This window comes from Poecilia reticulata, chromosome 20 (genome assembly GCF_904066995.2).
Source record: "Poecilia reticulata chromosome 20, P_reticulata-male-v2, whole genome shotgun sequence".
Taxonomy (NCBI): Eukaryota; Metazoa; Chordata; class Actinopteri; order Cyprinodontiformes; family Poeciliidae; genus Poecilia; species Poecilia reticulata.
In genome coordinates this window covers 27,465,693-27,478,332 of record NC_088849.1, presented here as the reverse complement: position 1 = coordinate 27,478,332, position 12,640 = coordinate 27,465,693, and the positions used below count along the sequence as shown (strand labels likewise).

Below are 12,640 nucleotides of genomic sequence, written 5' to 3'. Positions count from 1 at the left end.
ACAGTGTTTTGTTAAATTATTGCACAAATAAACGTTTTGTTAAAAAGATCTTGTCTGTTGGATCGCAGCCAACTTTAAGGTGCATAGCGCCACCTACTGTACACGAGTGTGAAGCTACTTTACATCTATTACATTCCAATTTTTTATTTTGTATTTTACAGATAAATAAAGCTAAATCTGTAAATATCCACCGTTTCCTTCAGGACTCCGTTTCTTTCCAACGTTTCTTCTGAATTTCTCCCTTTCAGGCTCATATATGTTACAGTTCATCAATAAATCTAAATTATTTTCCTCCCTATTAAACATCGTTATTTTCTTTGGGGCTCTTATTGTTTAGGTCTACTGTCGTATTTTCCGTTTTATTTTGAAGGGGCGTCTATTGGGTCACGTGGTCCCGGTGGTTCTGCCGCGGTGTCAGGAGCTGCAGCAGGGTTCGGGTTGTCGGTGCTGCAGCCCGGAGGTTCTGCCGGAGTGCCGCCGAGTGAGCAGGAGACGGTCCGCGGACCCAGAGCAGGTACCGTCCGATGACTGAACTGGACCAATGTATTTGGCTGCTTTATCTGAGAACAGCTAACAGCCGCTAACACACTGAGTTCCATTATCGGACGGGGGTCAGAACCGAACCCAGAACAGTTCTTTCCCGCCCTGATCAGAACTTTTAATCATCGGAACTGAAGAGGCTTCAAACTTTCCTTTAGGCCGCTGTGACCCAGGATAATCTGGGTTTAACACGAGGTTCGGTTCCGTTAGCTGGCTGTGTTGTTTTGTGCTGTTTGTGTTGAACGAACCGAACCAGAACCTCTCGGTTTAAACCCAACAACTACAGGAACCGTCCAGTAGAACTTCGTTCAACACCTGGAGCCGGGTCAGAACCGGGAGGTTCTGTTCGGTTCGGCTTTCAGACTGTTGATATACAGCAGCTGCACTGAAGCCGAGTGACGTCACTGTTTCCTACAGGTGAGCTGACTGACCTGAACTGATGAACAGTTCATTTATAACTGATTCAGTTAAAGTAATGAACAGTTCATTTGTTCCAACCTGATTCAAACTGAACCGTTCTTTGATTTCAGAATGCAGCACAGCAGCTGCTTCTAAATGATTATATATTATATAACATATAAATAAACTGACATGACGTCATGTGATCTGTCAGATCATTAACTATTCAACGAGCTGAGCTCGTGATGCGTTCAGGGTTCTGCGGTAAACATTAACTGCTTCACATGAGGTCCGTGCTGCCTTCACCAGGGTGTGCTAACTTTAGCCCGGAGGTCGGGGTGTGCTAACTTCAGCCCGGAGGTCGGGGTGTGCTAACTTTAGCCCGGAGGTCGGGGTGTGCTAACTTTAGCCCGGAGGTCGGGGTGTGCTAACTTTAGCCCGGAGGTCGGGGTGTGCTAACTTCAGCCCGGAGGTCGGGGTGTGCTAACTTTAGCCCGGAGGTCGGGGTGTGCTAACTTGAGCCCGGAGGTCGGGGTGTGCTAACTTTAGCCCGGAGGTCGGGGTGTGCTAACTTTAGCCCGGAGGTCGGGGTGTGCTAACTTCAGCCCGGAGGTCGGGGTGTGCTAACTTTAGCCCGGAGGTCGGGGTGTGCTAACTTTAGCCCGGAGGTCGGGGTGTGCTAACTTTAGCCCGGAGGTCGGGGTGTGCTAACTTTAGCCCGGAGGTCGGGGTGTGCTAACTTCAGCCCGGAGGTCGGGGTGTGCTAACTTTAGCCCGGAGGTCGGGGTGTGCTAACTTCAGCCCGGAGGTCGGGGTGTGCTAACTTTAGCCCGGAGGTCGGGGTGTGCTAACTTGAGCCGGAGGTCGGGGTGTGCTAACTTAGCCCGGAGGTCGGGGTGTGCTAACTTGAGCCCGGAGGTCGGGGTGTGCTAACTTCAGCCCGGAGGTCGGGGTGTGCTAACTTTAGCCCGGAGGTCGGGGTGTGCTAACTTCAGCCCGGAGGTCGGGGTGTGCTAACTTTAGCCCGGAGGTCGGGGTGTGCTAACTTTAGCCCGGAGGTCGGGGTGTGCTAACTTGAGCCGGTCAGCTCTCTCTCCCCCAGCAGGTGATGTGAGGGATGCCCCTCGCCCACCATGCCCAGTGTCACGCTGCGGTACTTCTGCTATGGCTGCCTCGTTACCTCGGCAACCTGGTCCGTCCTCCTCTACCTGTACTACTTCCTGGGGGCGGAGCCTAGCAGGAACCCCGCGCCGCACCGCGGCCGGCCTATCGGAGCCGGGTCTGACCACAAGGGGGCGGAGCTGTCCCCGGAGATGGGTGAGTGTCCGTGATGCGTTCAGGCGGTGGGGGAACGTGGAAGGTCCGGGTCCTGAAAGGTTCTGGTTCTGGTTCTGCAGGGATGATCTTTAACGAGGCGGACCAGGAGGTCCGAGACGCCGGCTACCAGCGCCACGCCTTCAACGTCCTGATCTCCAACCGGCTGGGCTTCCACCGCCCGCTGCCCGACACCCGCGACTCGCGGTAGGTTCTGGTTCTGATGTGACCCGTTTCTGACCGGTCCTGGTTCTGACCCGGTTCCGACCCGTTCCCAGGTGCCGTCAGAAGGCGTACCCGGCGGCGCTGCCTGCCGCCAGCGTAGTGATCTGCTTCTTCAACGAGGCGCCGTCCGCCCTGCTCAGAACCATCCACAGCGTTCTGGACCGAAGCCCCGCCCACCTGCTGCACGAGGTCATCCTGGTGGACGACCACAGCGAGCTGGGTACCCGCCACCCGGTTCTGGCCCAGCTCCGGCCCGGTTCCGACCCACTAAGTCTGCCTGTGTTCTGCTGCAGAGGAGCTAAAGGACGAACTGGACCGCTACCTGAGGACGGAGCTGCAGGACAAGGTCCGATTGGTCCGGAACCGGCAGAGGGAGGGCCTGATCCGGGGACGCATGATCGGAGCCGCCCACGCCACAGGTAGGCCGAGCTCCGCCCCCTTTAGGTACCACCGGGTTCGCCCCACGCTGAGCCCCGCCCCTCCGCTCCAGGTGAGGTGCTGGTGTTCCTGGACAGCCACTGCGAGGTGAACGAGGCGTGGCTGCAGCCGCTGCTGGCGCCGGTCCAGGCGGACCGCCGCACCGTGGTCTGCCCCGTCATCGACATCGTCTCCGCCGACACGCTGGCGTACTTCGCCTCCCCCATCGTCCGCGGCGGCTTCAACTGGGGGCTGCACTTCAAGTGGGACCCTGTGCCGCCGGCTGAGCTCAGCGGGCCGGACGGCGCCGCCGGACCCTTCAGGTAACCCGGAACAACAGGTGACCTGCAGGTGTCCATGACCCCTGACCTCTCCCCGTGCCCCCAGGTCTCCCACCATGGCGGGGGGATTGTTCGCCATGGACAGGAAGTACTTCTTCGAGCTGGGCCAGTATGACGGCGGCATGGACATCTGGGGAGGAGAGAACCTGGAGATCTCCTTCAGGGTGAGCGCCCAGTTTCACAGAGTGTCATTGAAGGCGGCGCTGATGGCGCTGTGGTTTCAGATCTGGATGTGCGGCGGCCAGCTGCTGATCGTCCCGTGCTCCAGGGTGGGACACATCTTCAGGAAGAGGCGGCCGTACGGCTCGCCTGGAGGACAGGACACCATGGCCCACAATTCCTTGCGGCTGGCGCACGTCTGGATGGACGACTTCAAGGTTCCTGTCCTCAATTCCCGTCTGTCCTCACTTCCTGTCTCTGACCTCACTTCCTATGGTCCCTTCAGGAGCAGTACCTGGCGCTGCGTCCTGAGCTGCGTAGCCGTGGTTACGGTGACATCAGTGAGCGCGTGGCGTTGAGGGAGCGGCTGCAGTGCCGCTCGTTCCGCTGGTACCTGGACACCGTCTACCCCGAGATGCAGGCTGTTGCCAACGGCAACAAGCAGCCACCTCCGTTTGTCAACAAAGGCCTGAGGCGGCCCAAGGTCCTGCAGCGCGGCCGGGTACCTGAACGCAGCACGCGCCGTGACCTCCGACCCCGCTGCAGGCTCTCACCCTCTCTGTCTTTCAGCTGCGCAACCTAGCAACCGGACGCTGCCTGGTGGCGCAGGGGCGGGTCAGCCAGAAGGGCGGCGCCGTCGTCCTGAGGCCGTGTAACCACGGAGACCAGGAGCAGGTGAGGGCGTCGTCTCGGTGCGATCCGACCCCGTGACCTCTCTGAGCGCGCTCCCTGACCCTGTGACCTCTGCAGGACTGGTCGTACGACGAGGACGGGCAGCTGGTTCTGGCCGGCCTGCTGTGCCTGGACGTGTCGGAGGTCAGGACCTCTGACCCCCCGCGGCTCATGAAGTGCCACGGCTCGGGGGGGTCGCAGCAGTGGAGCCTGGGGGTGAGGTTCTGCTGATGGTGATGGTGGCGGTTCTGACCCGGTTCTGACCCGGCTCTCTCTCTCCAGAAGGCCAACCGGCTCTACCAGGTCTCTGTGGGTCAGTGTCTCGCTGTTTCCCGTCCAGCTGGACCAAAGGGCTACGTTGCCATGGCGATCTGCGACGGCGCCGAGGTGCAGCAGTGGCAGCTGGAGGGCTGATGGACCGGTGGGACCGGGTTCTGGTTCTGGTTCTGATTTTTATCTGTAGTTTTTACTGAAGGAACGTTTTGATCTCTGCTGCTTTGAATCTCTAATAAAATGTTCTGAACATCTCGCCGCCTCCGTCCTTCAGAACCGCTCCGGGTTCTGATCCAGCTGTCAGATCTACCAGAACCTGCTGGTTCTGACCTTGGTTCTGGTCAGACTCATTGGGTCTGTCCAGAACCCTGCTGTTCCTCTCATGCACCAGCAGAGGGCGGCAGACACTGTTTCCCTTCTTCTTTAAAGCCTGGTTCTGGTTCTGGTTCTGGTTCTGCTCCTGAGACCCGGTTCCTATAGCAGAACCTGGTTCCAGCTGAGGTTCCGATGGTTCTGTCCAGTGGAGCTGCGCTCCTTCAGAACCGCTCTGGCCCCGCCCCCTCGGTCAGCAGGTTAATGAGCCATCAGGCAGTCAGAGCAGCCGCCGTCTGATTGGACGCCGAGACTCGATCGATTCCCATTACCGACCCGATGGGGGGGGGAGGGGGGGGATGGAGGGGGGACGCCATGTGTCTGATGCATTATGGGAGCCGTTTTCCTGAAATTGTGCGGACATTTCCTTGGTCCCATGAGGGGAAACCGTTTTGGGCTCAGGGTTTGGATGAAAGGGGGGGATTGAGGTTCGGCTGCAGAAATGAATGGAAGTCAATGAAAAGTCCCACAAACTGTGTGTGTGTGTGTGTGTGTGTGTGTGTCAGTGACGTGCGGTCAGGTGAGGCAGAGCTTCACCTGTCATCATGGAAAAATAATATATAATAATCATTTATATTGCTATTTTCACCCTGTGGTTTGTACTATAAAGCAGTGGTTCCCAACTCCCGGTCCGTGGACCAATACCGGGCCGCGCAAGAAATAGTGAAATATTTCCGTTTTATGTATTATTTAAGTCTGGAGGATCTTTTATTTTGAAAAGCCTTTAACCGGATTCTCTCTGTTACTTGGTGCCAACATTGAGCCACAAGCAGCAAAATGAGTAAGAAACAGATCAGATGTCTGTGGAAAGTTTCTCTGCAAAGAGGAAAAGGCCCAGAGAAGAGACAGGAGGATGGATTCATCCCGGACCGGTAGGTGAGTCCCACATTACAAGCCGCTCTGCGTAACATGAGGCGACCGGCTGCTAATGAGGCAATGAAGCTTCAAGCTGCTTCACCACGTAGAGACCAAGCAGGCTGTGGATATAAGCAACACTTCGGGTGTTATTGTCTCTCATCTCTCCCAGATGGACCGTCTGGTTGCAGAGAAACAAGCTCAGGGCTCCGTTAGTCATTATCATGAGTTAAAGTTTTCACCAAAGTAAAATGTTCGTTTTTGTGGAGCATCTGTATCTTATTTTGAAGGGATATGTAAACGTTACCATAGCGACCAGAGTCAGAGCGTTTGGTCCAGAGGAGATGAGTAGAGCTTGTGAGTCTGAAGTCTGGTTTAGACAGAAAGATTTCAGAATGTCGGCCGATTCTCCAAACCTCTGTGACCACAGAGCTGATAAAGTCCAACAGGTTCGATCGGTTCGTGTTTCCAAGGCAGGAGGAGCAACACGAACCGATTCCAGTCAGAACATCCCGATTCCAGAGGATAATCCAGTAAAACTCCCAACATGGCGGGAATTTAGAATAACCAACACGGATGACGATGTAGAAACAATAGTGATAGTTTGTGGAGTCATTTTAAGAGATAAAAGACGTAACAAAAAGAAAAGGAGGTGGATGAAAGACGACGGAGCAGCCGCTCTATTTGCTGCTCTATGATTTGGAGGTGAATGTTTTTTCATAGTTAACATTTTAACTGAATAAACATAATAATGACCTTTAGATTTAATAATAAGCATTTCCACATATCATCTCCGATATGTCAGCTGTTTGGGATTCCCCTCTGCTCTGACGTCACCGCGCTCTGATTGGCTGCCGTCACATTCAGCTGGTTGTTCTCGTTCCCAGACAGGAAAAACCCACAGGATGAGATTAAAGGGCAAAGACAACCAAATAGGGAATATTCAGGATTTAGCGGGAACACCACCACCCCGCCCCCCCCACCGTTCCCCAGGGCCGCAGCAAAATGTTCCAAGTCTTGACCGGTCCGCGGTAATAAAAAGGTTGGGGACCACTGGTATAAAGTACCTATTTTTAACTTATCTTAACCAATTCTGATTATTTTTTCTTCAAAATCACTAGTTTTTTCCCATTCAAATCCTCAGAAGTGAAGCAGGTGAGGCAGCAGCTGCTGAGCCTCACCTGGGATTGCTCAACCTCTGGCTCACTGCACTGGCTGCCATTTTATGATTTGGGTTTTTAGCCTGTAAAAACAAAGGGGGGACAAATTTTTACCAGGTGATACATTAATTTATAAATGTCATTGTTTCAAACTAAATATTTAGTTTGTAGCTAACACAAACTGTTTCTGTGGACAAACTAAAGGGTCAAAACTCATAAACATTCAGTTATTAGACCAAAACTGATTCATGAATTTAATATTTTAGTGTTTAAACGATGAAACTGAACCACATTTATCCTCAATAAGCTGAAAAACAGAGAAAATAAACTCCATGAAGATGAAACTCATTTCATTCTGACTGCAGAGAAAACAGCTGGTCAGCAGATGGACCCACCAGGTTTGGTTCTGATCAGGTCCATCAGCAGCTGGTCCAGGTGAGCTGCTACCTGAGGAGCTCTGATGGAGGATTGATCACTGATCAGATGGATCTGATGGTTGATCAGCTTTAGATTCATCCAGACTGATCATCCTGGATCTGAGCAGAACTTAGAGCCCACCGGTACCGGTACCGTACCGCTCCAGCTGTGGTACCGGTACCGGTCCAGCTGCCTCATGGACAGAAAGCCTCTCTGGCTGCAGGACAAACGTCCAGATTTCCACTCAGAGCCTCTAAATGTTTTTCACTTTCAGTTTCTCTTTTCAATTTTGGGCAAATTATTAAAGTTTTTAATCATTTATTATAAAATGAACCCAGAGAATCAAACAGCTGATGAGGCTTCATGTGTTCATCCGGCCCTGGACCAATCAGAGAGCCGGTCTGGAAGCAGACTGGACCATCAGAACCAGAGAAGATCCAGTTACCCCGACTGGACCTGATGGTTCCGGAGGGTCTGCGGCCTGGACCTTCATCCTCCTCCTCTTCCTCTCAGGTTTCTCTTAATTAGTTTAAACGTGCGCGTGCGCGGCGGATCGATCGCTGCTCAGGAAGTGATGCTGCAGATCAGAGGAGCCGATCAGCTGCTGCAGCCAATCAGCAAACAGCGGGGGGAGGGGAGGGGGGCTCAGATCGATGCGGGAGGAGGAGACACCGCAGAGCCTCAGCTCCTCTTCCTCCTCCTCCTCTTCCTCAGCTCGGCTCAGAGCGGAGAGGAGCCGCGCGGAGCAGGACGCCGAGCCGCGGGCTTTTATTCTGAAAAACTCGCCCCGAGCAGCTGAGGAAAACATGCTGCTGCTACTTCTGGGCGTCGTCATGGCAACGGCAGGGTCAGGGGTCAGCGCGGCGCGAGTGGTGAGCGGTGAGTTACTTACCGACCTTCATCACCTCCATCATCTTCATCAAACACCTGGCAGCTGCTCAGGTGCAGCGCTGCTGAACCGGGCCGGAACCGCTGAGTGGAGGCGAACCCTCCACGTTCTGCTTCATCATCATCCAGCTGCTCCAGAACCTCCAGAACCGAGCTGCTCTGCCGGTTCTGACAGAACCTCAGCGGCCAGCTGGTTCAGTCCAATCCGAGAGCAGAACCGGTTCTGGACGAGAATCAGAGCCGCAGGACGATCCGCAGACTCAGCAGGTCTCAGCACGGTTCTGGTTCCGGCTCCGTCAGAGGGAGAACCGGTTCTGAAACCCAGAGCTGCTGAAGAGAAAGTGATGATGAGGCAGATGGAGGTAATCAGAGAGAGAGGAAGAGGAGACACACACACACACACACTGATACACACACACACACACACACACACACACACTGATACACACACACACACACACTGATACACACACTGATACACACACTGATACACACACACACACACACACACACACACACTGATACACACACACACACACACTGATACACACACTGATACACACACTGATACACACACTGATACACACACACACACACACTGATACACACACTGATACACACACTGATACACACACACACACACACTGATACACACACACACACACACACACACACACACACACACACACACACACACACACACACACACACACACTGACACACACACTGATACACACACTGATACACACACACACACACACACACACACACACTGATACACATACTGATACACACACTGATACACACACACACTGATACACACACTGATACACACACTGATACACACACACACACACACACTGATACACACACACACACTGATACACACACTGATACACACACTGATACACACACACACACACACACACACACTGATACACACACACACACTGATACACACACTGATACACACACACACACACACACTGATACACACACTGACACACACACACACACACACACACACACTGATACACACACACACACTGATACACACACTGATACACACACACACACACACACTGATACACACACACACACTGATACACACACTGATACACACACTGATACACACACACACACTGATACACACACAGCCTGTTTTTCTGCCGTTATGAGGACTCCGTGTTTCTCAGCTCTGGTCCTCAGAGTTCACTGAACGGTCAGGGGTCAGATTGAGAAAGTGACCCCTGACCCTAAACACGGGTGTCCGTCATATTAGGACGAGCTTTGGGCCCCATAAGGCCCATCAGTTAGTAAATATGCCAGAAAGACCAGCTAAACACACCTGCGGCTCTGACTGGCAGCTTTGTGGGCGGGGCTTGTGTCTGCAGGTCAGACGGTGTGTGTGGGCGGGGCCGAGCGTCCCTGCTACAAGATGGCGTATTTCCACGACGTGTCGAGCCGCGTGGCCTTCAGCCAGGCGAAGCAGGCCTGCCTGATGGACGGGGGGGCGCTGCTGAGCGTGGAGAGCCAATCAGAGCAGAGCGATGTGGAGCACCTGCTGCAGGTGAGACGCTCTCAATGTGAAGGCGCTTTGTAAATCAAATCGATTGATCCGTCCCGCCTCCAGGCGCTGCGTTCAGGAGCAGTGGGCGGAGCCAAAGGTGGAGGTGGGATTTCTGATGGGGATTTCTGGATCGGCCTCACTCGGGGGGGCGGAGCCAACCACACCTTGACCCCGTGCCCTGACCTGTACCAGTGGACCGACGGCAGCGTGGCCACCTTCAGGTGAGGCCTTTGACTCCTACTTTGGTGGTTTTCATGTCAGCCGGTAACCATGGTGACCACGTTCCAGGAACTGGTACCTGGACGAACCGTCGTGCGGCGGCGAGGCCTGCGTTGTCATGTACCACCAGCCCAGCGCGCCCGCAGGACTGGGCGGGGCTTATCTCCACCAATGGAATGACGACCGCTGCAACATGAAGCACAACTTCATCTGCAAGTATCAGCCAGGTGAGACCGGCCAGGTGAGGGGGCGGGGCTACCTTCAGCTGTCTAACCTGGGCGTCTCTTTGCCCTCAGCTGTGACTGCAGGTGGAGGCGTGGTGACCCAGGCGGACGGCGGTGGCAGCTTCCCCCCTCAGGTGGCTGCAGCAGGATCTTCAGGTGCGATCACTTGTGGCCTCTGCCCTTCCGTGACGTCACAGTGACATCACAGTGACATCACGGTGTGTTTCAGGAATGCTGCTGCTGTATGTGGTGATCCCCACCATCCCGCTGCTGCTGCTCATGCTGGTGGCTTCAGGGACCTGCTGCTGCCAGGCACTCAGCAGGAGGTAGGACTACATCTCCCAGCATGCCTCTGGCTGTCAGAATTCCTCCAGAACCACTCAAGTCCAAAGGGGCCACCTTTAGATGCATTCCTCCTCCAACACACCTGGAGGACAGCTGGAGTTCAGACCCAACCAATCACTGATCAATCTGATCAATCAGTCTCTGGGAACGATCCGGTGATCCTCAGGGGATCGTCAGCTATTAGCAGCTCCGCAAGATAAGATGGTACCAGACCACTGAGTAAAACCAGTAAAAGAATCTGAAATATGCTGGGAGCCAAACGGGTTAGCCTGGTCCGGGTTAGCTTGGTCCATGTTAGCCTGGTCCGGGTTAGCTTGGTCCATGTTAGCCTGGTCCATGTTAGCCTTGTCCGGGTTAGCCTGGTCCATGTTAGCCTGGTCCGGGTTAGCCTGGTCCATGTTAGCCTGGTCCATGTTAGCCTGGTCCGGGTTAGCTTGGTCCATGTTAGCCTGGTCCGGGTTAGCTTGGTCCATGTTAGCCTGGTCCATGTTAGCTTGGTCCATGTTAGCCTGGTCCGGGTTAGCTTGGTCCATGTTAGCCTGGTCCGGGTTAGCTTGTTCCATGTTAGCCTGGTCCATGTTAGCCTGGTCCGGGTTAGCTTGGTCCATGTTAGCCTGGTCCGGGTTAGCCTGGTCCGGGTTAGCCTGGTCCATGTTAGCCTGGTCCATGTTAGCCTGGTCCGGGTTAGCTTGGTCCATGTTAGCCTGGTCCGGGTTAGCTTGGTTCATGTTAGCCTGGTCCATGTTAGCTTGGTCCATGTTAGCCTGGTCCGGGTTAGCTTGGTCCATGTTAGCCTGGTCTGGGTTAGCTTGTTCCATGTTAGCCTGGTCCATGTTAGCCTGGTCCGGGTTAGCTTGGTCCATGTTAGCCTGGTCCGGGTTAGCCTGGTCCGGGTTAGCTTGTTCCATGTTAGCCTGGTCCATGTTAGCCTGGTCCGGGTTAGCTTGGTCCATGTTAGCCTGGTCCGGGTTAGCCTGGTCCGGGTTAGCTTGGTCCATGTTAGCCTGGTCCGGGTTAGCTTGTTCCATGTTAGCTTGGTCCATGTTAGCCTGGTCCGGGTTAGCCTGGTCCGGGTTAGCCTGGTCCATGTTAGCCTGGTCCACGTTAGCCTGGTCCGGGTTAGCTTGGTCCATGTTAGCCTGGTCCATGTTAGCCTGGTCCATGTTAGCCTGGTCCGGGTTAGCAGAGCAGCAGAGCGTTACAATAGTCTGACCATCTGGAAACAGAAGCATCAGCGTCACAGAGGGGACAGACGAGGTGGTGAACTCTGGCTAAACTGGTTAGACGGTAAAATCCAGTTTTCTTTGTTTAATGGGTGTCAAACGAACCTGCAGGCCTCTGACTGGTTTGGAAGGTTTTAAAGCCACATTTATTAGTTATTTTTGAATTATTTCAGTGATCAAAACTCGTTTTTTCCTGGTTGAGCTGGAGACAGCAGCGATTGGCCGAGGGTCGTCATGACGATGTACAGCTGTGTTGGCATCGTCACAGGAAGCTGATCCTGATGACTCCACCAAGGTGCAACGTGCAAATTAAAAAGTAGAGGGGAAGCTGTGAGGAACATTTATCAATCACTGATAAGTGATCAATAAAATAGATTGGTGCTGCTCTCTGCCTCCTCCGTTTTGTTGAAAATCTTGCTGTAACCTCTGCCATTGGTCACTGAGCACTGATGATGTCATCCTGTGTCTCTCCAGTCGTCCTCGGACCAAGACCCCCGGCGACCAATCAAACCTCTGGATCGCCACGACGCCCAAACCCGACAGCATGGAGGTGTGACGTCACTGTGATGTCATCAGACTTTAAGTTTACTTTGGCTGAAACCGTTTCCTGTTTGGCTCCTCCCTCCTCCTGTGACTCCGCCCCCCAGCCTGAGCTAATGAAGGGGGCGGGGTCAGTGATGTCACAGTGAGTGGGTGGAGCTTGTCTGTTGTAACTTGTTCTGTTGTGAATCTCTGGCGCCCCCTGCTGGACAGAGATGAAGTACGGGGAGGGGAGCTGATGTTGTTTCTGATGCATGAAATTAAAAATGTTTAATAAAAAATGTTCCATCAGCTGCTGCTTCGTCTCTCCGAGTCGGCCTAGTCAAAGTCCCGACCCGACTCCCGCAGAGAATCTGCTGCAGGCTGCAAAACATCGGCAGAGCAGTTCCATCTAGCTAAGGTCAAAGGTGACTCAGAACGGACCGGGTCTGATCAGAACCGTTGGATGCCTCAGTGCCGACTCAATGCTCTATGACTTCCTGTGTGA

General features: G+C 53.9%; 3 protein-coding genes across 11 annotated transcripts in view; 2 read left to right on the top strand and 1 right to left on the bottom strand.

Moving 5' to 3' along the window:
• The window catches only part of LOC103460160 (5'-AMP-activated protein kinase subunit gamma-1-like), a 43,863-nt gene extending 35,743 nt beyond the window's left edge, over positions 1 to 8,120 (bottom strand). For both annotated transcript variants that reach the window (XM_081601216.1, XM_081601213.1), the window contains exon 1: positions 8,037 to 8,120. The gene's annotated coding sequence lies outside the window, so the exon portion shown is untranslated. The remainder of the gene's footprint in view (positions 1 to 8,036) is intronic.
• On the top strand, positions 371 to 4,594 carry galnt11 (UDP-N-acetyl-alpha-D-galactosamine:polypeptide N-acetylgalactosaminyltransferase 11 (GalNAc-T11)). 8 transcript variants are annotated; one of them, XM_017303162.2, is made up of 13 exons: positions 371 to 514; positions 827 to 957; positions 2,027 to 2,256; positions 2,337 to 2,460; positions 2,532 to 2,698; positions 2,772 to 2,897; positions 2,969 to 3,218; positions 3,283 to 3,400; positions 3,461 to 3,613; positions 3,682 to 3,897; positions 3,966 to 4,070; positions 4,146 to 4,283; positions 4,350 to 4,594. In XM_017303162.2, exons 3-13 carry the CDS (start codon positions 2,073 to 2,075, stop codon positions 4,479 to 4,481), a joined length of 1,713 nt encoding a protein of 570 aa, XP_017158651.1. In that variant the 5' UTR covers positions 371 to 514; positions 827 to 957; positions 2,027 to 2,072; the 3' UTR covers positions 4,482 to 4,594. The 8 variants fall into 8 exon arrangements, with proteins under 8 accessions (XP_017158651.1, XP_008400426.1, XP_017158650.1 ...); XM_008402204.3 differs by lacking the exon at positions 827 to 957 and having other exon boundaries at positions 2,045 to 2,256; XM_017303161.2 differs by lacking the exon at positions 827 to 957 and having other exon boundaries at positions 2,042 to 2,256.
• chodl (chondrolectin) lies at positions 7,803 to 12,444 on the top strand. Its single transcript, XM_081601273.1, has 7 exons — positions 7,803 to 8,023; positions 9,427 to 9,602; positions 9,666 to 9,823; positions 9,891 to 10,048; positions 10,118 to 10,201; positions 10,275 to 10,371; positions 12,088 to 12,444. The coding sequence occupies exons 1-7, from the start codon at positions 7,951 to 7,953 to the stop codon at positions 12,167 to 12,169; spliced, it is 828 nt and encodes a 275-aa protein (XP_081457399.1). The 5' UTR covers positions 7,803 to 7,950; the 3' UTR covers positions 12,170 to 12,444.
• The last annotated feature ends 196 nt before the right edge of the window (positions 12,445 to 12,640 follow it).